The following is a 25,683-nucleotide window of genomic DNA, read 5'->3' on the forward strand; positions in this document are numbered from 1 at the left end:
AAATATTTTTTCTAAAGATCTCTATCTATGCTACTAGATACAGGGACAGTTAGGCGGGGATTAGAAATATGCACCCAGAACTGCTCATGTTTCTGGGTGCATATTGCACCTGACAGGTTCCCTTTAATTTGTAGGAAATGAGGGCAGAAAGGTGAAAATCTCTAGCAAGATCTCTCAGGAAAAGCTTAGAAGATACACGATGAAGGATACAAAAATATCATTGTAATTCTATGAAAATATACAGCGTATAAATGAGCATTAGGAACATGGACTGATGAAAAGGCAGCAGACATCGAGCGTCTTTCTGAAATATTAGAGACGAGAGAAAATGATTTTCCATGTGCAGACGACAGTAACACCAGACTAGCAATCGCGAGCCGTCTCCCCTCCAGCAGCCAGCTCACATCTCACAGAAAGCTGGCAGTGTTTTCACAATGACATTTTTTAAACTCAACCAAAACCGCCCCGGGGTCATCTTTCCTAAAAGTCGCGAGGAGCAAATGCTTCTTGACATAAAGATCCTGGAAATTCTAATAGTACAGTATGGATATCAGCGAGCATGAATACATCAGAAGGCTAGAGCCGGCCAAACACGCAGAGAAGAAACCCTCAGCCGGCCAACGCCGTCTACTACCGGTGACTTGGCGTCCGCTGCAATCCCCACACCAGTGTAAAGTATCGGGGCCGGCCGAGCTCGCTGCTCGCTCTGCTCTCAACACGTTTGTCACCCAAATGTGGAATTAGTCATTCTGGTAAATCCGGAAAAACCAAAGACAGAAGGATTATTTCTCGGAGGAATAGATTTCTGACACCTTCTATTAGCCAGTGCGCCCTGCACTGAGAGCACTCGCCTGATGAAACATCTGTACTGGACAGGAAAAGAGAGGTGTCAGAAAGTCATACCCGGCCCCGCAGACTAACACCCGAAACGTCCTGTCCAAGGGACATACAACCTTCACGTGTATAAGGAGGCTTATTGTTATCATAAATGGGCTTTCCACCCCTTTCAGTTTCCATAATGTGCCAAAAAAACAAAAGAGAGCATGGACAGCCATGGTTCCCCCGCTGACCGTGTGCCCTGCCTGTTTCCTCTCTTTTACCTCTGGGATTACTTCCCGTGCTGGAGCCACATGTAAACTTAAAGTAAAGGATGGAAAACCCCTTTAATATTTTCCAAATTTCACTTGAAACAGTTACTGGCTAAATTCTGGTCCATAAAGTTTATTTTTTTAAGCACGCACAGCACTGTCCCCTTATATATGAGTGGTGTCCATTATTGGACACTATGGGAGTCAACACATTTTAAATACCGTATTTTTCGTTTTATAAGACGCACCGGATTATAAAATGTACCTCAAATTTAGAGATAAAAAAAAAGTAAGAAAAATAAAAATGGGGTCCATCTTATTCTCCGGTGTTGTCTTACCGGAGGGGGGCAGCAGTGGTGGTGAAGCGGTGCCACAGGAGGCAGAGGTTGTGCTGGCAGCTGCGGCGGGTCAGTGGCGTCAGCAGCGAGTCAGTAGTGGCAGCAGCGGAGGTGGGTCAGTAGAGGCAGCGGGTCAGTAGAGGCAGCGGCGGCGGGTCAGTAGAGGCAGCGGCGGCGGGTCAGTAGAGGCAGCGGCGGCGGGTCAGTGGCGTCAGCAGCAGCGAGTCAGTAGTGACAGCAGCGGAGGTGGGTCAGTGGCGGCAGCAGCGGTGGTGGCGGCAGCAGCAACGGCGGCGGGTCAGTGGTGGAGCAGGCCGCTGCGGTGAGTGTCCCAGTCTGTCCACGGTCCCGGTTCAAATGATGACTCCTAGAGCAGTGCGTGCACAGATAGAGCACTCATCATAAAGCTCCATCTGCGCACGCGCTGACTCCCGGCGCCATCATTTGAAACTGGGACTGCGGACACACTGGGACACCTGCCGCACAGCCAACCTCCTGCACAGAGTGACAGCCAGCAGGCCACCCGCAGAGAGGCAGCCGGCACAGACAGGCACCCGGCTACCCGAACGCAGCCACAGGCACCCGACCGCACCCGGTCGCCGCACAGACAGCCCCCCCTGGTTAGCTATATTTGGATTTTAAGACGCACCCCTCATTTTCCTCCAAATTTTTTGGGAGGAAAAGTGTGTCTTATAATCCGAAAAATACGGTACATTCAATAAACGCTAAGAGCTTACAATCTACAATGGGGTGAGATGGGGGTGACAAGGTTCAGGTGCTTATTTACGATGGTCAAGCCATCCCGCAGAAATAGGGGGATAGATAAGGCTGCATGAGCCGGTCACCAGCCAGTCTTTGTAATGTTTTTGGCTGCAGTGGAGTTCAAAGAAGTATTACGTCCTAATAAGTAGTGTAGGGGATATATATGAATTGACTTTGATTAGGGTGGGTGTTAGGCCACCCTAAAAAGATGTTTTTAGGGAGCGTCTGAAGCTCTGCAAGTTGTGGATCGTCCTAGTTTTTTGGGGGTAGAGCATTCCAAAGGATTGGTGCAGCTTGGGAGAAGTCTTGGAGCTGGGAGATTCAGCTTTAGGCCGGGGCCACACGGGGCACTACTGCGATGTCCGCATGACACTCGGCTCGCGCTGTCAGCACAGCAGGAGCCGAGTGTCACTGCTACTACGGTCCGACTGTGCAAGCGGACCTCAGCTGCAGGCCGGCTATGAGGATGGGCGGGCCAGCTCTGCGGAGGGGCGGGCCGGCACGGAGGAGGGGAGAGAGGGATTTATCTCCCTCTCTCCTCAGTTGCCGGCTATTGCGATTCTCGCTCTGCACGTGCGGTACATCGTGTGGCTTAGGCCTTAAAGGGATCCTGTCACCAGATTTTTTCCCCTATAAGCTTCGGCCACCACCATTTTAGAATATTGTATACAAGATCTGTATAACGTAAAAAAGACCTTTATTATACTTGCCTGCGGGGCGGTAGAGTCTAATGGGCGTCGCTGTTCTTGGTCCAGTGCCTCCTCTATCCAGTGGAGTTGCCATCCTCCTTCCCTGCTCCGTGTGGATGACGCATCCTATGTCATCCACACACAGGCCGCCATTGCACTCCTGCGTAAGCGCACTATGATCTGCCCGGCTGAGGGCAGATCAAAATGTTGTAGTGCGCATGCGCGAACAGTCTTCGACCTTTGCCAGCGCCTGCGCATTACAGTACTTTGCTCTGCCTTCAGGGGGGCAGATCAATGTGCACATGCTCAGAATCGCAATGCCGGCCTGTATGTGGATGACCTAGGACGCGTCATATACACAGAGCTGGGAAGGAGGACGGCGATGGAAGAAAGGGAGGAGGCGCCGGACCGAGAGCAGCGACACCCATCAGACTGGACTGCCCCGCAGTTGAGTATAATAAAGGTGTTTTTTACAATATACATAGCAGCCTGGGCTCTTATATACAGTATTCTAGAATTCTGTATATAAGGGCTTATTGGTGGTGGCCGCAGCTTATATGGAACAAACCTGTTAACAGTTTCCCTTTAACTAGAAATGCAGTACAGTTATGGAAAAATCATGGGGCTCGAGAGCTGACCCCTAACATACACCCATCTGCAAAACCCAGGATTAGGGATAACTCCTTAGAAGCCATGGGAATAGCAACCTCAGCATCTAAAGGGTTTGACAAAGACTGACACTCTTATAGTGCCCTGGCAATGTGATCAAAGGGCGACATCACGCTGTCATGCCTGATGAAGGCATCTAGGTTTGATATTACGCTGATCAGCATTACACCACTTTCCAAGAATGAGTTGATCAGAAGTGAGAATGACTAGGCAGGCAACCCCCAGAAGGAAACTGAGAACAATTCTAGGGATGATCTTTCTTCAAGACCCTTCTATCCTCGAGAGCAAGTACAAAGTGTATCCAGACAAAGGAAACTAATACCAGCGCCGCAAGAACTGTACCACAATGGAAGGGGAAATGAGATAAAACTTCTCCTAAACGTCTATAAAGGAAAAAATGTATAAGGCTTAGCCGAAACGCGTCAGGTTCTCTTGATCTTCTTCAGTGTGGGTTTAATTTTGTGGATCTACCTGCCTGCAAAATATTTTTACTGAAGAAATAAATGTGATGTTTTATCTCATTCCTCCTTCCATTGTGTTCCAGTCCTTTGTGTTTTTTCTTTATCTGGATCCTGCAAACCCCGCCAAGGTCTTTTCACGCTACTCATGCGGGCCCGGACCTTGGTGAATTAGGTGAGCTGACACCGACTGTTCTTTTTGTCAATTACAGAGCGTGTCTCCTGCTCTGGAGGTCCTGACCTGTCCTACAAACAACACATTGATTTGAATGAATACCATGCAATGCTTTATTCCTCCAGTGGGGAGCTGCAGGGAAACTGAACACTTACTGCCTGGTTTCGAGTGATCACAGCTGATCGCGGGGATACCTACAGAGGTCACACACCTATATAAAATATGTGCAAGAATCGTCTGAATGTCTGGATGCAATATTTCTGCTTGACATGTTTACGGAAAGCACAGCTCATGAGATATTAAAGATTTATTCTCTCTCAGTCTAGATTGTAATTGACTTCTCTATTTAGTTTGTCACTTCTCTGCAGTGTCACTGGGGGGGGGAGGCAGTCACAACAACTGCCTAAAAGACCATTTCCTCAGGTTTAATTAGCATACTGATTGAATGAAGACTCCTTAAGGTACCATCACACACAACGGGATCGCTAGAGCGAGATCGCATCTGAGTCACGGTTTCCGTGACCTAGTAGCGATCCCGTTAGCGATCTTGTTATGTGTGACACCTAGCAGCGATCAGGCCCCTGCTGTGAGATCTCTAGTCGCTGCTGAATGGTCCAGGCCATTTTCTTCAAAGGCGATGTCCTGCTGGGCAGGACACATCGCTGTGTTTGACACTGTGTGACAGGGTCACAGTGACTGCTGAGATCGTTATACTGGTCGCTACTGCGATTTGTATCGTTACTGTGTCGTTGGTAAGGTCTGACTGTGTGACATCTCACCAGCGACTTACCAGCAATCCTTATCAGGTGGAATCGTTGTCGGAATCGCTGGTAAGTCGTTGTGTGTGACTGGGCCTTTAGGTCTTAACAGGTGGGGCTTCTCCTAAGAGGGAGATATGGTGGTATCTGGACAAGATAGCTGCTATTGGAATATGGCTTGATAGATTACAATATATCCCTATATCCTCACAACAATGACTTGGAGATGGGGCATTGGTGGGTCTTCCTTGCAGTCATCTTACCTGATGTGACCCTTCATCAAGCCTAGGTATGAAGCCACCACACATGAGAGCTTTCTTCTATGGTGGACGCTTCCCACATTACCTTTAGAATGGCACTTCGAGCAAAAACAACAATGTAAATTGCTGCCAGTACTTAGGACGGCATTAGAAGATTTGCTAAACCGTATTTTCTTTCAAAGGGAAGTCCTGGTGATGTTCCACACCGAAAACTTAGTGCTCGCAGACTTCCTTTTGGACACTGCTGCTTCACGTCAGATATTTAGCCTGGCTCCCGGCTTGTTTTATCTGGTCATGACTACTCCAGCTCCTTTGTGGAAAAAAAACATCTCTGGTCTTTTCGGGCCGTAATTAAAGGCTCAGGGATTTTTTAGGATGAATAAAAGTTTATTGGTTGTGATGTTCGTAGTGACAGCTTAATGTGGATCACCTGTTTCTGGACTGCGGCCTGATGCTGAGCCGTGGAAATGCCTATACGAGCAGATGGTAAGCCAATACAAAGGTCGCACTGTTCTGGCCGCGCACGTACTGTAATACTAGCTCGTGTTTTTACTTGCAGCATTGCCTAAAAAGCAAAAAAAAATCCTAAAAGACAAAAAAAATTCCCCTGAAAAGTCCTCATCTGCCCAGTTTTAGAAAATTATGGATGATGAGCAAATTTCGGTTTACTGGAGCTGTCTACCAAAAGGCAAATCTGCCTTTCTGAGTTGTCAAACGAGGGCATAACGTCTTGGGAAGGTAAGACTGTCCGGGTTGGGTGTCCATACACATCAATCAGGTGTTGTACGATCGCTCTCTCATGCCCTTCTCCACAAATATATGCACGCTCAGCTATGATGACAAATTAAAGGGCTTGCCCTATGCAAATATCTTAGCACTCATCCTCAGGTTAGCTGATCGGTCGGCATCTGCAGAGATCAGATCTTCATCCTCTATAGGTCAAGTTTATCTCCATTAGTAGGTAGTATAAGTCCACAAGCCCGACCGCCGCTCCATTCATTCTCTCTGAGACCAAGTCAGGCATCCATTCTAGTAGGTATAATCTTCCCTGTCATCATCATGTGCAGTTAAAAGTAGCGGGGAGAGCGGCGAGTGCAGGCCCCCTAATGGACGACGGACGTTTCGCACGTCCTTTTGCTTCTACGGGTCCCGTAGAAGCACAAGGTGATGGAATAAAGCACTTTGGAAAATTGGATGGTGTCTGCCGTAGATTTCTGCTTCTTGGACATTGGTTTGGATTTTGTTTTCCCTGTCTATGTGCACCCATGACCATTGTTTCCATAAGGAGGACTGAAGCTGACCTATAAACCCGGCTATAAAGGTATTGCACGGTTTGGTGCAGAAGCCGCCTCTGCATAGTATACTAATAAATCTTCCCTGTTCTACAAATCTGTTCGTGTCCAACCCGTCAGACCCCACTGATCAATAAGTAATCACCTATTGTGTGATTAGGTGATTACATTTTGCTGCAGAACCCCTTTAAAATGTTGCAGAAAAGGAAGGAGGTGATCCATGATCCAAGGAGAGTCCCGCAAATTAGAAATCTAAAATCAACAAAATTTATTAGACCATCTTAAAATTGCAGATGTGTGAAATGTGAGAAAATCCGGCATTGCACTCGGCTTAAAGTGGTTATCCGGCTTCTTTGACATTTTTTTTTTTTATTTCCCTATTGGGCTACATTGGGGCAGGTAAGTAGATAGAGACCACTTACCTGCCCTGCTGTCAGCCCCTCTCCCCCGGCTCAGAGCGGTCATGTGACCGCTCCTGCCGCGATTTTGCTGCTTCCGGTCATTTCATGTCAACATGGGCAGGGCCATGTTGACATGCAAATGTGGAACAGCATGTCGCCTCCCTGCTGGGCTGTACAGTGTGATGAGCCCCGCCCCCCATTCCCTGCACCCTCCCACACATTCCCCCGCACCTCTTTTACTCTCCAGTAACCTCCCCCTGCACTGCTGTGGGGTCCGTGACTTGGGGGCGGGGCCTGGCGGCAGCTGCCGTGGTGTCAGCTCCAGCACCGGGCCCCTGCTCAGGATCACACATTCAAATGTACCGGCATCACAGATCACCGATGCCGGTACATTTGAAAGTGCTGATGAGAAGCAGCGCAGCGCTGCTTCTCATCACTGTCCCTCCGGCTGTCTGTGCTCTCTTCAGCACAGCGGTGACGTCACTACTGTGCTGATATGGCCAGAACACAGACAGTGCGCGAACGTGCAGGAGCGGCGGGGACCGAGGACAGGTGAGTATGTACTCCACATGTGTTCCCGATGGGGATGGGGGGGTTGCAGAGCCATATGTGTGCATGTGCAGAGCCATATGTGTGCATGTGAGGTGCAGAGCCATATGTGTGCGTGTGCAGAGCCATGTGTGTGCGTGTACGGTGCAGAGCCATATGTGTGCGTGTGCGGTGCAGAGCCATATGTGTGCGTGTGCGGTGCAGAGCCATATGTGGGGCTGTTATTTGCAATGCTGTAGTGATACCAGGTCAGGTGCTGGGGAAGAATACTGACAGGGAATGTGTGTGCAGGGGGCGGGCAGAGGGTGAGGCTGGACACTGAGGTCGGGCGGTGCCAGCTGTGACTGAGGTTCAGCACAGGAAGTGGTCAGTTTGCTGGATCTGAATGTAAACAAGGAGCTGCAGAGAATAAAGGGATAATTCAAGAGGAACAAAAGTTAGAAAACAAAAAATAACAATGTAGGTGTGATTTATATGACAATACAGCACAGATAAACTCAAAAAGTTTTGTTAAGCTAATGTCGGACAACTCCTTTAAAAGGGAACCTGTCAGGTGTAATATGCACCCAGAACCACGAGCAGGTCTGGGTGTATATTGCTAATCCTGCCTAACCGTCCCTGTATACACTAGCATAGATAAAGAGATCTTTAAAGAAATCTTCAGGAAAGTATTTTTATCTTATGCTAATGAGCGCAAGGGACTAGTCCCCTGGGTGTTATTTAATAATAATAATAGTAATAATTTTTATTTTTATAGCGCCAACATATTCCGCAGCGCTTTACAATTCAGAAGGATCATATACAAACAAGTAACAGTCATCGAAAATACAATAATTTAAAGGGAAAAAAGACAACCCTGCTCGTGAGAGCTTACAATCTACAGTGAGATTTGGGGGGGGGGGGGGGGGACAAGGTACAAGTGCTTATTTACAATGACAATCCAGCCATCTCAAGAAAATGGGGGATAGATAATGGCTTCGTGGATCAGTTGGCCAGGACCTTGAGATGCATTTGGGTGCCATGGAGTTTGACGTGGGGTACTTATCTGAAAAGATGTGGAGGGATTAGGTGAAATTAGTTTGGCTAGGGATTGTGATAGGCCACCCTAAAAAGATGCGTTTTTAGGGTGCGTCTGAAGCTGAGTAAGTCGTGATTCGTCCTCACTTCTTGGGGTAGAGCGTTCCAGAGGTTTGATGCAGCTCGGAAGAAGTCTTGGATTCGGGAGTGGGAGGTTCGAATTAGTGTGGATGTTAGTCGAAAGTCATTTGCAGAGCGTAGAGAACGGGTGGGGTGATAGACAGTGGAGGGTGGAGATGTAGGTGGGTGCCGCATTGTGGAGAGCTTTGTGGGTTAGAACAAGCAGTTTGAATTGGATCCTGTGATATATGGGCAGCCAGTGCAATGACTGGCACAGAGCAGAGGCATCCGAGTAGCGGTTAGCCAGATAGGTGACCCTGGCTGCTGCATTGAAGATGGACTGTAGAGGAGAGAGTCTAGTTAGGGGGTCCATTGTGAGAAAGGGGCAGATTCTAGAGATGTTCTTCAGGTGCAAGCGGCAGGAGCGGGCAAGAGATTGTATGTGGGAGGTGAAGGAGAGATGAGTGTCAAGTATAACACCCAGACAGCGGGCTTGCTGCCTTGGAGTTATTGTTGTGCCACACACAGAGAGAGATGTCAGGTTGAGGAAGGTTGGAAGATGGAAGGAAAAGAAGAAGTTCAGTTTTGGAAAGGTTAAGTTTCAGATAGAGAGCAGACATGACATTGCAAACTGCAGTCAGACAGTCACTGGTGTTCTGTAGTACAGCGGGGGTGAGCTCAGGGAATGAGGTGTATAGCTGTGTGTCATCAGCATAGAGATGGTACTGAAAGCCAAATCTGCTGATGGTCATTCCAATTGGGGCAGTGTAGAGGGAGAAAAGAAGAGGGCCAAGGACTGAACCTTGAGGGACCCCAACAGTGAGAGGAAAAGGAGAAGATGTGGAGCCAGCAAATGATACACTGAATGAGCGGCCAGAAAGATAGGAAGAGAACCAGGAAAGCGCGGTGTCCTTTAGGCCGATAGAATGGAGCATAGAGAGAAGGAGATGGTGGTCAACAGTGTCGAAGGCTGCAGAGAGGTCAAGAAGGATAAGCAGAGAGTGGTCACCTTTACGTTTTGCTGTCAGTAGGTCATTGGTCACTTTGACAAGAGCAGTTTCTGTTGAGTGTAAAGGGCGGAAGCCAGACTGTAAAGGATCTAGAAGAGCGTGAGAGGAGAGGTAGCGGGTGAGACGAGAGTAGACCAGGCGCTCCAAGAGTTTGGAGATGAAGGGGAGATTGGAGACTGGTCTGTAGTTGCTTGTGCAGGACGGATCAAGAGAAGGTTTTTGTAATAATGGAGTAATGATAGAGTGTTTGAGGGAGGAGGGGAAGATACCCGAAGAGAGAGAGAGATTGAAGATTTTAGTTAGGTGAGTGGTGACAACCGGAGAGAGAGAGTGGAGTAGGTGTGAGGGAAAGGGATCAGTAGGGCAAGTGGTAGGACGAGAAGAAGAGAGGAGCCTGGAGACTTCCTCCTCTGTGACTGGGTCAAATGTGGAAAGTGAGCTGGATGGGATGTGGCGAGGGATGGGATTCACAAGGCTTGGTGATGGGAGCTAATCTCTCGGCGGATGTTTTTTATTTTCTTTGTGAAATAAGAGGCCAGGTGGTCAGCATGAAGGTCTGTGATAGGGGTCTGTGCTTTGGGACTGAGGAGGGAGTGAAAGGTGTCAAAGAGCTTTTTTGAATTGTTGGATAGTGAGGAGATAAGGGTGGTGAAGTAGGTCTGTTTAGCGAGGTGAAGGGAAGAGCTGTAGGTCCTTAGCATGAACTTGTAATGGATGAAGTTTTCTGGTGTGCGGGTTTTCCTCCATAGGCGTTCGGCTCTCCTGGAGCATCACTGAAGAAATCGAGTTTGGTATGTGAGCCAAGGCTTTTTTACTGTGTGTTTGGAGGTTCTGAGAGTGAGGGGTGCTACTTGGTCCAGGGTGCTACTGAGTGTTTCATTGTAGTGGTTTACAGCCAGATCAGGACAGGAAAGTGAGGAGATAGGGGACAATGATGAGTGTAGAGAGTCTGTAAGTGTCTGAGAGTCAATGGCCTGTAGGTTTCTGAATGTGTGATAGGTGGGAGTGTGCTGGGGCAGACGAGGGTTTGTGAGCTTGAAGGAGAGGATGTTGTGGTCAGAGAGGGGAAGAGGTGAGTGGTCAAAGTGAGAGATTGAGCAGAAGCGGATAAAGACCAGGTCAAGGGTGTTACTATCTTCATATGTCTCAGAGGATGAGAGCTGTGAAAGGCCAAGGGAGGTGGTTAGAGATAGAAGCTGGGATGCAGATGGGGAGGAGGGGCTGTTCCTGGGGATGTTGAAGTCTCCTAGGATAAGGGTTGGTAATTCAGAGGACATGAAGTGTGGCAGCCAGGCTGAAAAGTGGTCAAGGAACTGGGTGGGTGAGCCTGGTGGACGGTATATGACAGCAACTCTGAGGGAAAGGGGATGGAAGAGTCTGATGGTGTGTACCTCAAAGGATGGGAATTAGAGTGATGGAGCTGGGGGGATGACCTGGAAAGTGCATTGAGGGGACAGGAGTAAACCGACTCCACCACCATGTCTGTTTTCAGGTCTTGGTGAATGTGAAAAGTGTAAACCACCATGAGAAATGGCGGCAGGGGAAGTAGTGTCAGAATCCTGAATCCAGGTTTCAGTGAGGGCTAGTAGATTAAGAGTTATTGAGAAAGAGGTTATGGATGTAAGAAAGCTTGTTACATACAGACCGTGGATTCCAAAGAGCACAATTAAAAGAGGGAAGTGAGGGTGTACAACTAATGTCAATGAGGTTAGCAGGGTTTCTATGGGAGGTGGGGGAGGGGGTAAAGTTAGCATGGGGTGGCCCGGGATTAGGAGAGATATCGCCTGAGAGAAGTAGAAGTAACAGGAGAAAGGTCAGATGGTGTTTGGAGTCGTGGCATCTTTTTTTTCTGCAAGACCCTGGAGTATGATGGATTGAGATTATTCAGATAGGTGAAAAGAGCCTGGGAGCTGTACATAGGGGAGGGGAGGAGAGAGGGGCTGATGTGGATGAGTGGTGATGGAGGGGGGACAGGGCGGTGAAAGTGGACGGTAAAAGCAAATAGGATGGTAAGGATAGAAAAAATGGTCATGGTTGACACAAAAGGTGTCAAAGAGTAACTGACTACTGCCCTGACTAACTGCCCTGACTAACTGCCATTAAAATAACTGCCCAGCACTTAGCAACGTTGCACTTTGCAAAAGTTGGCACACGCATGCAGGCACCCCTCATGCAGGCACCCCTTAACCCCTTGACGACCGGCCGATTTTTCGCTTTCTGTTGTTTTTTTTCGCCATTCTTTTTCGGAGAGACGTAACTTTTTATTTTATAGTCAATAAGGTCATGTGAGGGCTCATTTTTTGCGGAACGAGCTGTACTTTTAAATGAAACCCTCCGTTTTACCATATAGTGTACTGGAAAACGGCAAACAAATTCCAAATGCAGAAAAATTGCAAAAAATGTGCGATAGCACTATTGTTTTTGAGATATTTTATTCACTGTGTTCACTTGGTAAAACTGATGTGTGGGTGGGATGCCTCAGGTCAGTGCGAGTTCGTAGACACCAAACATGTAGAGGTTTACTTTTATATAAGGGGTTAAAAAAAAAAAAATCGGAAGTTTGACCGAAAAAAGTGGTGCATGTTTTACGCCATATTCCGTGACCCGTAGCGTTCTCATTTTTCGTGATCTATGGCTCAGTGACGGCTTATTTTTTGCGCCTCGAGCTGACGTTTTTAACGGTACCATTTTTGCGCAGATGCTACGTTTTGATCGCCTCTTACTGCATTTTGCGCAAAAGTTGTGGCGACAAAAAAAGTCGTTTTGGCGTTAGGAATTTTTTTGCCGCTACGCCGTATACTGATCAGATTAATTGATTTTATATTTTGATAGATCGGGCGTTTCTGAACGCGGCGATACCAAATGTGTGTATATTTTTTATTTTTTTAACCCTTTAATTTTTAATGGGGCGAATGGGGGGTGATTTGAACTTTTAGGTTTTTTTGTTTTTTTTCATTTTTTAAAACTTTTTTTTTAACATTTTTTTTTTATTTTACTAGTCCCCCTAGGGGGCTATTGCGATCAGCAATCCGATCGTTCTGCACTATCTGCTGATCACAGCTATACAGCTGTAAACAGCAGATACGCTCTCTTTCTCTTTTGCTGTGCCGCTGGCATGTGTAGTACAGGAGTCATCACATGACCCTGTGCTACCATGACAACTAACAGAAGTCACGTGATCACGTCACGTGACTTCCGGTATCGGGCGGTAAGTAAAAGTTTACCGCGATCGCGCTTATAATGGCGCTGTCACGTATTGACAGCGCCATTTAAGGGGTTAAACGGCACGAGCAGATAACGATTCTGCTTGTGCCTAGCAGGCACACATCTCAGCTGTGAAAATCAGCTGAGATGTGTGCCGATCGCAGCATGCTGCCGCCAGCAGCCCGCGGGCAGTAACATTATGACCGCTAGGACGTAATTTTACGGCCCGCGGTTGTTAAGGGGTTAAGAGAGCCCCAGATATATAGCTAGAGGAATTGGTAAGAGGGATTGTGGGAGCTCAACTTGTCAACTTGTTCCCCTGGCTAATAAGAAAAATGAGTCCCTGCTCAACTACTTGGGTGGTGCTCAGGAGCAAAAGAATAAATCAATAGGAAGTATAAACTCCGGCACACAAATAGTGAAAAATACGACAGCAATTTTATTTTAGGAATAAGTATCAGATAAATTCCAACGTTAATCTTTTGGTGGCGATTTTGCCAATTGATGCGTTACTACCATCATTGTGATAATATTCCGTGGATAAGGCTCAGGCTGAGCCTAAACGATAACATTGGAATTTATCTGATACTTATTCCTAAAATAAAATTGCTGTCCTGTTTCTCACTATTTGTGTGGTAAAGTTTATACTTCCTATTGAGTTCCCCTGTGGGCGTCATATCATGCTGAATGTGCAGCGTCACAGGATGATCTCACTCACCTCTCCGCCTCCATCGCCGCCTGATGCGGAATTACGGCTGCGTGCGCATGATCCTGGAGTTTGGGTCATGCGCACTATGAAGGCGAGTGTACGCGTCCTGGCTTCAAACTGAAGTAGTGCGCATGACCAAAACTCCGGGGTCATGCGCAGAGATGAAATCCAGCGTCGGGCCGCGATGGCAGCATAGAGATGAGTGAGATCATCCTCTGACGCTGCACATTCATTAGCATGTTAGTACACCTACAGGGGCGTACTAACATGCTAATGGGGCCGACTAGCCAAGGGAATTAACGCCCAGGGGACTAGTCCTGCGCTCATTAGCATACAGTAAAAGAGTTTTAGAAATACTTTCTCTAAAGATCTCTTTATCTATGCTAGTGTATACAGGAATGGTTAGGCAGGGATTAGCAATATGCACCCAGAACTGCTCGTGGTACTGGGTGCATATCGGACCTGACAGGTTCCCTTAATTGTTATATACCCAAATTAGACGGTTTAACTGGATTTAAACAAAATTTATTAATCCTATCAGGATATACAAAACAGCAATACACCAAAATATCCCAATAACAAACTAGAGCCAATATAAAAGGAGTTTTTTTTATTAATGGTAAATATTTATTAAAAACATAAATGACAAATTACATACAATTAAAACCTACATAAAACCCAAAGGCAGGGAAGACAGGCTATGCAACCCAGCATGGACATTAGGTATAATAATTATATATATAAAACAGAATAATTATAGTATACAACAATTGAGACAGTAATGCGGTCAGTAATGTGGTCACAGGCTGACCTTTCAATAGTAAAATACTATAGCCACAAAACCAAACTGCCCCCTAAAAAACATATAGCAGACCTGTAGCCATGGTGGATCGCACAACCAGCCTCCCCGCCTCTCACTCCAACGCACGTTTCACACTGCTGCTTCCTTGCTTTATGTAGGTTTTAATTGTATGTAATTTGTCATTTATGTTTTTAATAAATATTTACCATTAATAAAAAAAAACTCCTTTTATATTGGCTCTAGTTTGTTATTGGGATATTTTGGTGTATCCCTTAATTGTTAGTCAATGGTCAGGTCAGATCTGGAAGGCTTTCTCAGCTACAATTGGACTGAGGGAAAAAAGAAAAAATTGCAGCAAGCACCGATTGGCAGCATATATCAGCTCACGCGCTCTCATACAAGTGTGTGTGTGTGTGTGTGAAACATCGGTCTGCACTTGACGTCATCGCTCTGATATACGCAGAGACAGACAATGGAGAAGATGGAGAAGTTTATCTCCGCCCCTTCTCCGCACCTGTCCTCCGAATCTCACATGTGGGGGAATCCGTTCGCAGTAAAATGACACTCGGCGCACGGCTGGAGCAGTGTCATTAGTAAATCTATGCACTCGTGTGACCCTAGCCCAAGAGTTAGGCAAAAATACTCGCAGGCTCTTGGTCGGGTGCCCAAATGGGCAGTCTATAGCCATCGAACCAGAGCCCCACAAAATGCCTACTGTCAGCATCCCTGGCGAATTTTCTACTTAGTATGCCTGGCATGACGTCGTCCTGATGCGTGCCGGCACATAGAACGCAGTCTGTACGGCTCTGGTTCGCTGTCCTAGGACTAGCAATGTGGCCACAGGACCACAGTCCTGCAAATCGTTTTGCTCAATTCTATCATGCTTTTCTTTTCCTTTCAGCATAGCTTTAGAGCGATCACTTAAAAATCTAGCAGAAACCCCTCTAAATGGAATCTCTCACCAGGTCTTTGCTCCCCCATCTGAGTGCAACATAGAGACCTTGATTCCAGCGATGTGTCACTTACTGAGCTTTGATAAAGTCCTTGTTTTATCTGCTGCAGATCTACTAGTTCTCCGAATGCAGAATATCCCCGCGCACACCACTGATTTGGCAGCCTCCTGTGTACACTGTTCATAGGCAGAAAGAAGTCAAGCAGTGGTGAGAGCGGGTTTATACAAAGATTTCAAATATGGAGTTAAATTAAGTAGCAGCAGGTTTACTAGTCGTCTACTGATAATCTCCTGCAGATAAGTGAGGTCAAAACTACAGCAGGCAGCCCAGTAAGGGTATCGTCACACTTTAGCGACGCTCCAGCGATCCCACCAGCAATCTGGTCAGGATCGCTGGTGCGTCACTACATGGTCGCTGGTGAGCTGTCAATCAGGCAGATCTCACCAGCGACCAGTGACCAGGCAGCAGAGACACGTGGAAGCGATGCTGCGCTTGGTAACTAAGGTAAATATTGGGTAACCAAGCAAAGCACTTCACTTGGTTACCCGATATTTACCTTGGTTACCAGCGCACACCGCTTAGCACTGGCTCCCTGCACTCCTAGCCAGAGTACACATCGGGTTAATAAGCAAACCGCTTTGCTTATTTACCCGATGTGTACTCTGGCTACGTGTGCAGGGAGCCAGCACTGGCAGCCTGAGAGCGGCGGATGCTAGTAACCAAGGTAAATATTGAATAACCAAGCAAAGCACTTCGCTTGGTTATCCGATATTTACCTTGGTTACAGCTTACCGCAGGCTGCCAGATGCTGGCTCCCTGCTCTTTGCACATTCAGATCGTTGCTCTCTTGCTGTCACACACAGCGATGTGTGCTTCACAGCGGGAGAGCAACAAGCAAAAAAATGAACCACAGCAGTGTGTAACGAGCAGCGATTTCACAGCAGGGGCCAGATCGCTGCTCAGTGTCACACACAGCGAGACCGCTAATGAGGTCACTGCTGCGTCACAAAAACCGTGACTCAGCAGCGATCTCGCTATGTGAGAAGTACCCCTTAGTGACACATCGCTGGAAATAAGGTCTCAGTGTCAACAAAATGCCTCTTTCAGACGTCAGTGATTCTGGTACGTACGTACTAGTTTTTATACATACCAAAATCACTGACAGACACAGACCCATTATAATGAATGGCTCTCCGCACACATCAGTGATTTTTCACTGACCTTGTCTCCGTGCGGCGTACACGTGTGTCCGTGATTGCCGTACGGAGACATATCCGTTTTTTCTGGCATCACTGATGTCCCATGGACCACACTAGGGTGTGGTCTGTGAAACTCGTACCAGAAAAATACATACATTGAAAATAAAAAACATTTTCAACTCACCTTTCCAGCGACGCTCTGTGCAGCCGCCGCTCTCTGCAGCTTCCTGACCGGCTCATGAATATTTATGAATGCAGCCATAGCCGACCCGGAAGTAGCTGCAGAGTGCGGTGGGCGGATGCTGCAGAGCCGAGGAGTTCAGCACCATGGAGAGCAGGAACGGGAAAGGTGAGCATACGTACATGTGCAATCACTGATAACAGATCACGTATCACAGATTGCACATGGACAACCCACAGGTGCCATGAATCACGGAACACAGAGGGACATGTGTGCATTTTACTGTGAAACTGGCCTAATGCAACTGTCAGATTAAGTGGTAAAACCCTGGTAACAGATTCCCTTACTAGTGGCTGCAGAACTATCAATTTTTCAACTGAAAATTGTTTGCTGAATGCTTGTTCAACCATCAAGTTACTTTTATCTAGTGTTTATAGTCATCTTAAAAGGGTTTGTCTGCTTCAGAAAACCACTTTAACCAGGCAGCAGTTTAAATAATAAAAACAAAACATGCTGTACTCACCCTCACCAGGTCCAGTGACGAGGCTCTGGTACAGGTGTCATATGCACCATTGACGTCACATGGACCGCACTGCAGACAATAACTTAGCTTAGCTGCCCTGATCAGCTTGTGCTGTCAATTCGGCCAGAGCCACAGTGGATAGTGGATGGCTGACACCAGGAGCACCGGCAGTTACTCAGTGCTGGACCCAGGGAGAGTGAGTGAAACACAAAAAAAGTTTTGTTTTGTTTGCGTGTTTTATTTTTTGGTTTTTTTTTTTAAACTGCAGCCAATGAGTTTTCCAAAACCAAAAAACCCCTTTAAAGCCTTTCGAGCACCAAATTTTATACTCATTATTAAAAATAGCTCTTTGACCTGGTGCCCTTACTTTAAAAATCCATATCAGGGTCTGTGCGTTTCTTAACTAAAAGCTGCACCCTCTGGCAGAATTGAACACTCGCAGCAAAAACCGCACTGAAAACGCACCCAAAATCCGCATGAGGTTTTACCGTGATTTTTGTGTGTTTTTCTCCACCGGTTCGTCCCTGGGGTTTTTAACCATTAATTTAATGGTAAAACCACAGGTACCTTCAGAAAAGAAGTGACATGCAGCTTCTTTTTGCTGTAGAAATTCTGCAGCAAAACCTGTAGGTAAAAAAAAAAAACCGCAGTGTGCGCACAGTATTTTGGATTTCTCATACATGAACAAAAACCGCACCTTTTCTGCTACAAATCCATGACAAAAAAATGCACAGGGCCTCAGAGTGGCTTTTTTAATCCTTTGTTAAAGTTTCCCTGCCTAATGTGAAAATGAGCATTTTAATTTGAAAATTATCTAGTCACTTTTTATATGGATTTTCACAAGTACACCAGCCTCCTTAGGTCTAACTGAAACAGAATGTTCTGGGTTTCCCCAGATAAGCTGCATTGGGACAAAAAGCACAATACATACATCCGGCTACAGGAGAACCACAGGTATTAGGTCTACAATATCAGGCAGCTCACAGGCATAAGAAAGGGTTAAGGGGAACCTGGAGCATGGGCAGGGGACAGCTCCCTAATTGGGAGTATTCATGTCTTACACCCCCCCTCCTCGCTGACTTATCCATGCACAGCAAAGATAGACTGACAGGTGTATAAATACACAGGCAGAGAGCCATCAATCAGACACAGTGGGGAGAGGCTCCACAAATCTCACTGGTAATGCTGGGACTGGAAGACGCCGCAGATCATACTCAATAAACAGCCCCTGTCTGTGCCACAAAGTGCAGCCTAAGAGCATGATTAGGCCACTTTCACACCTGCGTTCAGCGCATTCCGTCACTATGGAGAATAGTCCGTTAACGCACTGCGCTATTCTCCATAGACTTGTATGGACGACACAGTGTAACGCAAGTGTCTGCGTTGCATCCGCAAGACGACGCAGCATCGTTATTTTGACGCTGCGTGGGGCGGAAGGAACGCAGCATGTAACGTTTTTTTGAGCAGCGCAATCCATAGGATCTCACTGCACATGCTCTTTTTTTTTTTTTTAAATCACAAACTTTATTTTGTCTCTCGGTGGCCGAACGTTCAGCTGAGCGGCCGCCGGCATGTGAGAGCGCTCAGCTGAGCGACCGGCCGCCGGCATGTGAGAGCGCTCAGCTGAGCGACCGGCCGCCGGCATGTGAGAGCGCTCAGCTGAGCGACCGGCCGCCGGCATGTGAGAGCGCTCAGCTGAGCGACCGGCCGCCGGCATGTGAGAGCGCTCAGCTGAGCGACCGGCCGCCGGCATGTGAGAGCGCTCAGCTGAGCGACCGGCCGCCGGCATGTGAGAGCGCTCAGCTGAGCGACCGGCCGCCGGCATGTGAGAGCGCTCAGCTGAGCGACCGGCCGCCGGCATGTGAGAGCGCTCAGCTGAGCGACCGGCCGCCGGCATGTGAGAGCGCTCAGCTGAGCGACCGGCCGCCGGCATGTGAGAGCGCTCAGCTGAGCGACCGGCCGCCGGCATGTGATAGCGCTCAGCTATTTTTAAATTGTGAAAAGTTTATTCAGAGGGTCATTTATTATTCAACCCCTCAAACCACAAGAATTCTGTTTGGTTCCCCTAAAGTATTAAGAAGTATTTCAGGCACAAAGAACAATGAGCTTCACATGTTTGGATCAATTATCTCTTTTTCCAGCCTTTTCTGACTAATTAAGACCCTCCCCAAACTTGTGAACAGCACTCATACTTGGTCAACATGGGAAAGACAAAAGGAGCATTCCAAGGCCATCAGAGACAAGATCGTGGAGGGTCACAAGGCTGGCAAGGGGTACAAAACCCTTTCCAAGGAGTTGGGCCTACCTGTCTCCACTGTTGGGAGCATCATCCGGAAGTGGAAGGCTTATGGAACTACTGTTAGCCTTCCACGGCCTGGACAGCCTTTGAAAGTTTCCACCCGTGCCAAGGCCAGGCTTGTCCAAAGAGTCAAGGCTAACCCAAGGACAACAAGGAAGGAGCTCCGGGAAGATCTCATGGCAGTGGGGACATTGGTTTCAGTCAATACCATAAGTAACGTACTCCACCGCAATGGTCTCCGTTCCAGACGAGCCCGTAAGGTACCTTTACTTTCAAAGCGTCATGTCAAGGCTCGTCTACAGTTTGCTCATGATCACTTGGAGGACTCTGAGACAGACTGGTTCAAGGTTCTCTGGTCTGATGAGACCAAGATCGAGATCTTTGGTGCCAACCACACACGTGACGTTTGGAGACTGGATGGCACTGCATACGACCCCAAGAATACCATCCCTACAGTCAAGCATGGTGGTGGCAGCATCATGCTGTGGGGCTGTTTCTCAGACAAGGGGCCTGGCTATCTGGTCTGCATCCATGGGAAGATGGATAGCACAGCCTACCTGGAGATTTTGGCCAAGAACCTCCACTCCTCCATCAAGGATCTTAAGATGGGTCGTCATTTCATCTTCCAACAAGACAACGACCCAAAGCACACAGCCAAGAAAACCAAGGCCTGGTTCAAGAGGGAAAAAAAATCAAGGTGTTGCAGTGGCCTAGTCAGTCTCCTGACCTTAACCCAATTGAAAACTTGTGGAAGGAGCTCAAGATTAAAGTCCACATGAGACACCCAAAGAACCTAGATAACTTGGAGAAGATCTGCATGGAGGAGTGGGCCAAGATAACTCCAGAGACCTGTGCCGGCCTGATCAGGTCTTATAAAAGACGATTATTAGCTGTAATTGCAAACAAGGGTTATTCCACAAAATATTAAACCTAGGGGTTGAATAATAATTGACCCACACTTTTATGTTGAAAATTTATTAAAATTTAACTGAGCAACATAACTTGTTGGTTTGTAAGATTTATGCATCTGTTAATAAATCCTGCTTTTGTTTGAAGTTTGCAGGCTCTAACTTATTTGCATCTTATCAAACCTGCTAAATCTGCAGGGGGTTGAATACTACTTGTAGGCACTGTAACCTCTGCAGTCTGACACCTGAGCACTGGACCTTACCTGTATATAACCTCTGCAGTCTGACACCTGAGCAATGGACCTTACCTGTATATAACCTCTGCAGTCGGACACCTGACCACTGGACCTTACCTGTATATAACCTCTGCAGTCTGACACCTGACCGCTGGACCTTACCTGTATATAACCTCTGCAGTCGGACACCTGACCACTGGACCTTACCTGTATATAACCTCTGCAGTCGGACACCTGACCACTGGACCTTACCTGTATATAACCTCTGCAGTCTGACACCTGACCGCTGGACCTTACCTGTATATAACCTCTGCAGTCGGACACCTGACCACTGGACCTTACCTGTATATAACCTCTGCAGTCGGACACCTGACCACTGGACCTTACCTGTATATAACCTCTGCAGTCGGACACCTGACCACTGGACCCTACCTTTATACAATCTCTACAGTCGGGACACCTGACCGCTGGACCTTGTTTGTATACAATCTCAATCTCTCACAATGCGCCTCTGCACAGACCCTGAACCTTAGGTGGGGGTGGGGGTGTACAATTTGTTAGTGGCTCAGGCAACGTGGAATCTCCCAGGAAAAGGCAGAATTTTGGATGCATATTAGATGTGCCTATGTCTAGATACTACTGGAAGTCAAACTATCACAATTTAATGATTCACAATGTTCATGATATTAACACAAAGCAGGCGCGGCTTACCTTCCCACGTCACGTCATACATGTCAGAGACCTTGGCCATTGTCTGTAACCAAAAATATACGTATATATTAGAACACAAGAGTATATAACACCCACAGAGGGGTTTCCACAGGAAAAGTTCTCACCTATCTACAGGACATTTTGCAGTGAGATAAAAGTCACCTATTCTACTAGTCGGCCCCCACGAATCAGTGCATTATCCCCTCCACTGTCAAAAGCGGATATCTTATTTTCCCTGGACCACTCGGTAATGCCTTATCTATAGGGTAAGGCCATCAGTATTAGATTGATGGGTGTCCAATACCCGGCACCCCATTAATCAGTTGTCTGCACCTCCAGCTATAGTGTACAGAGTGGGGACACCGCAGCTCCGTGCATTGTGTAGTAACCGCTGTCCTGTACGGATCTTCACTTCCTATTGATCTGAGCTGCAATTCTAGAAAACGGCAACACAGTTTATACGTAGTAGAAAACAATCCAGCATCTAGGCTCCATAAAACAACAACTATTTATTACAAACTAGAAACAGGCCGATGCTGTCGCACGGGGAGTGCGGTGACATGAACATTGTCTATGCTTAGTGGTGCTGACAGGAGCAGTGGAGATGTGTCACACTGTTTGCGCTTTTGGGGCTAATTAAATGTGTTAAAGGCTGTGTGTATTTTTATTGTAAATAAACATAATGTATACGTATTTTTTTTTCTTTTTCTCTCCGTCTCTCATCAGTGCCGCTATGTCTCGTCACTCGCTGCAACATCACTCAAAGCATGGCAATGTCAGGCAAGGGCGGACATACCCGGCCACGTCTCCTTACTGCTCACTACACCTCATTATACCTAGATGTGGTATGGGGAGCACAATGTTAGACTGGGAACAGAATTGTGCTTAGCACACAATTTGGGATCCGCCTGCACTGGTCCCTGGTTACCATGGCTATGATGTGGGCGCGAACTTCGGCTGCACAACTGACAGTGCCGCAGTGCATTATGTGATACGGTTACATCCACAACTGGCAAATATCTATGTAAATATATGTGTGTGTGTATATGGCTGTACGCTGAGTGTAGGTGGCGCCTGTGTATATGGCTGTACGCTGAGTGTAGGTGGCGCCTGTGTATATGGCTGTACGCTGTGTGTAGGTGGCGCCTGTGTATATGGCTGTACGCTGAGTGTAGGTGGCGCCTGTGTATATGGCTGTACGCTGTGTGTAGGTGGCGCCTGTGTATATGGCTGTACGCTGAGTGTAGGTGGCGCCTGTGTATATGGCTGTACGCTGTGTGTAGGTGGCGCCTGTGTATATGGCTGTACGCTGTGTGTAGGTGGCGTCTGTGTATATGGCTGTACGCTGTGTGTAGGTGGCGCCTGTGTATATGGCTGTACGCTGTGTGTAGGTGGCGTCTGTGTATATGGCTGTACGCTGTGTGTAGGTGGCGCCTGTGTATATGGCTGTACGCTGTGTGTAGGTGGCATCTGTGTATATGGCTGTACGCTGTGTGTAGGTGGCGTCTGTGTATATGGCTGTACGCTGTGTGTAGGTGGCGCCTGTGTATATGGCTGTACGCTGTGTGTAGGTGGCGCCTGTGTATATGGCTGTACGCTGTGTGTAGGTGGCGGCTGTGTATATGGCTGTACGCTGTGTGTAGGTGGCATCTGTGTATATGGCTATACGCTGTGTGTAGGTGGCGTCTGTGTATATGGCTGTACGCTGTGTGTAGGTGGCGTCTGTGTATATGGCTGTACGCTGTGTGTAGGTGGCGTCTGTGTATATGGCTATACGCTGTGTGTAGGTGGCGTCTGTGTATATGGCTGTACGCTGTGTGTAGGTGGCGTCTGTATATGGCTGTACGCTGTGTGTAGGTGGCGTCTGTATATGGCTGTACGCTGTGTGTAGGTGGCGTCTGTATATGGCTGTACGCTGTGTGTAGGTGGCGTCTGTGTATATGGCTGTACGCTGTGTGTAGGTGGCATCTGTGTATATGGGTATACGCTGTGTGTAGGTGGCTATTACTGGCTTGTATTACTGTAATAAGTTTGTATAAATGCAGTAAATATTTTTAGGCTGTGTAATGAATTGCCTGTGTTCCAATTATTTCCTATGGGAAAATTCGCTTTGATATAAGAGTAACTTGGTTTAAGAGCACACGCCCGAAACCAATTATACTTGTAATCCAAGGTTCCACTGTATTGTACTTTTTTTTATTTTGTATATCACTTCTCACATGTAAATTGTACCCATTTATAGCGATGAGGAAACCACTTTTGGGAGATTAAAGTTGTATTCCCATCTCCAAGAAGCTATCCCAATATCCAGTAGGTGTAATAATATTATTAGCAAATATCTCCAATTAGAAATGTAGTATAGTTCTCCTGATATAGCCATGTCTCTTACCTCATGTGCAGGGCATTGCAGGACTTTAGGTATCCATGGTTACATCCACTCACATGGTGTTAGTTGCTTGTGGTTGTTACCATGTAATGCCCTGCACATGAGGTAACCAACATGGCTAGATTAGGAGAAATATACATTTCTTTTAGGAGGTATCTGCTAATATTACATCTATTACATACCACGATAGGATCTTGGAGATGAAATACCCCTTTAAGGCTCTGCTATCTGTTAGGCCCTCTTCACACGTCCGTGAAAATCACGCACTTGTTTCAGGGACGTGTCAGAGGTGCGTTTTCCCCTCCGTGTGCCGTGTTTATGGCACTACGTGTGTTCTCCGTGTGTTTTATAACACACAGCGAACGGAACTTTCTACTCACCTGTCCCTGGCGTCGCTGTCTGTGGTGCTGATCTTCGGTCCTGCCAACTCCCCGCTGCTTCCGCCCGAATATTAAATAAGCATAATGAGCGGCGGTCGGCAGCAAGTGACAGCAGCGGCAGAGACAGCAGGGCTGGAGAAGGTGAGTAAAGTTTTTTTTTTTTCCTCTGACACGTGTTTTCTCCGACACGTGTTACACGGGACCGCATCCACACTACCTCAGTGTGGTACGTGTGCGGGCCGTGTGACACCCGTGCTGACAGAGAAAACACTGACATGCATCCGTGTGGAGCACACGGGCTCACGTCTGCTCCACACGGAGGCACGGGCCAATGGCTAAACACGTGTGTGCACATAAACCCATTGATTTTTAATGGATTTACATGTGCCCGTGTCTCCGGTACATGCGGGCACGGACCTAGCACGTACCGGAGACACGTGCGTGTGAAGGGGGCCTTACAGAAACGTCACCATCCAATGACGGCACGAACAGCGCGGGACAGAGCCATTAATAAAAATGTTGTCCATTTGGTTTTCATTCAGGTTCTCCAAACATTCGATTGACCCTCCTAACGCTAAAAGCGCCCGTCCTGTGCCCGTGTCACTGCCGCGTCCTACATCCCCACAGCCAGACTCACACATGGAGGAGCTGTAGATGTTCATGTCTGCACCGGCCCCACAGGTGACAAACTACAAAGCTGTATATGTATTACATCAAAACTAGTGCAATAAAAAGTTACCAGTAGCAACCAATCAGAAAGCATCTTTTAGCTTCACTAGGAGATGTGATAAATGAGAGCTGGAATATGATTGGTTGCTATGAACTCCTTTCCTTACTCATATCAGCCAATCAAATCTCTCGTTATACATTCCAACCTACAATGTAAACTCGAATCTGATAGGAGGCTTTGTTTGTAGCCACCAATCAGTTTCAGGTGCCGTACGCAGCGGTGACAGGAGACTGCCTTCCGCGTCCCCGGTGTCTTCCCGTTTTGTGTCAGTAGATGCTCGGTCACGTGCTCATACAGCGTCATCTGCAGCGGTCACCGCTCCCGGGGCCGCTCCTGTCAGGACTCATCTGTGAGTCTGCACACACGGCAGCACGCCGCCGCGCCCTGCATTGTACACCCGCTGTGCCATGTGCTAGGACGGAGCACACGACACTCTGTATAAAGTGGTCACCATTGCTACCCGTCAGTACTCACTACAAGCCGCACGGGGATGATTGGTGGAGGGTGAAGCCGGTGCGTGCCGTCTGACGTCACTAGGTTGATGCTACGCAAGCACGTAGCGTACGTGTGACGTCACCTGGGTGGGGAGAGGGTGGAGCTGCTGCGGAGTGTTACCATGGCGACGTGACTCGTCCTGTGTCTGTCCCTGAGTGGAGAACACGAGACCAGAGAAAGTGATTCCTCCGTGTTCTTCATGTTTTCCCTCCTGGCGCTAATAGACATGAATCAGCAGAGAAAACCTCCGACCGCCTCCATTATTTTTTTTTTATATGGAGGGCTTCGTCAGACGTCCGTTTTCCACGTCCCCGTTATTCCTGGGGACGTTCTCACCTCCACGTCCGTTACGGATACACAATGCGTCCGTTTTTGATCCAA

General features: G+C 47.6%; 1 protein-coding gene across 2 annotated transcripts in view; it reads right to left on the reverse strand.

Moving 5' to 3' along the window:
• Nucleotides 1–25,358, reverse strand: part of EMC2 (ER membrane protein complex subunit 2) — a 142,553-nt gene extending 117,195 nt beyond the window's left edge. Inside the window, exons 1-2 of one of the 2 annotated variants that reach the window (XM_075352954.1) lie at nucleotides 25,282–25,358; nucleotides 21,312–21,354 (exon numbers count right to left, since the gene is read on the reverse strand). In XM_075352954.1, the coding sequence (XP_075209069.1) occupies nucleotides 21,312–21,351 (40 nt within the window). In that variant the 5' untranslated portion in view covers nucleotides 21,352–21,354; nucleotides 25,282–25,358. Of the gene's footprint in view, nucleotides 1–21,311; nucleotides 21,360–25,279 lie in introns of both variants that reach the window. The other variant, XM_075352955.1, reaches the window with a different exon arrangement.
• Nucleotides 25,359–25,683: the final 325 nt, after the last annotated feature.

Source organism: Anomaloglossus baeobatrachus, chromosome 6 (assembly GCF_048569485.1).
Source record: "Anomaloglossus baeobatrachus isolate aAnoBae1 chromosome 6, aAnoBae1.hap1, whole genome shotgun sequence".
Taxonomy (NCBI): Eukaryota; Metazoa; Chordata; class Amphibia; order Anura; family Aromobatidae; genus Anomaloglossus; species Anomaloglossus baeobatrachus.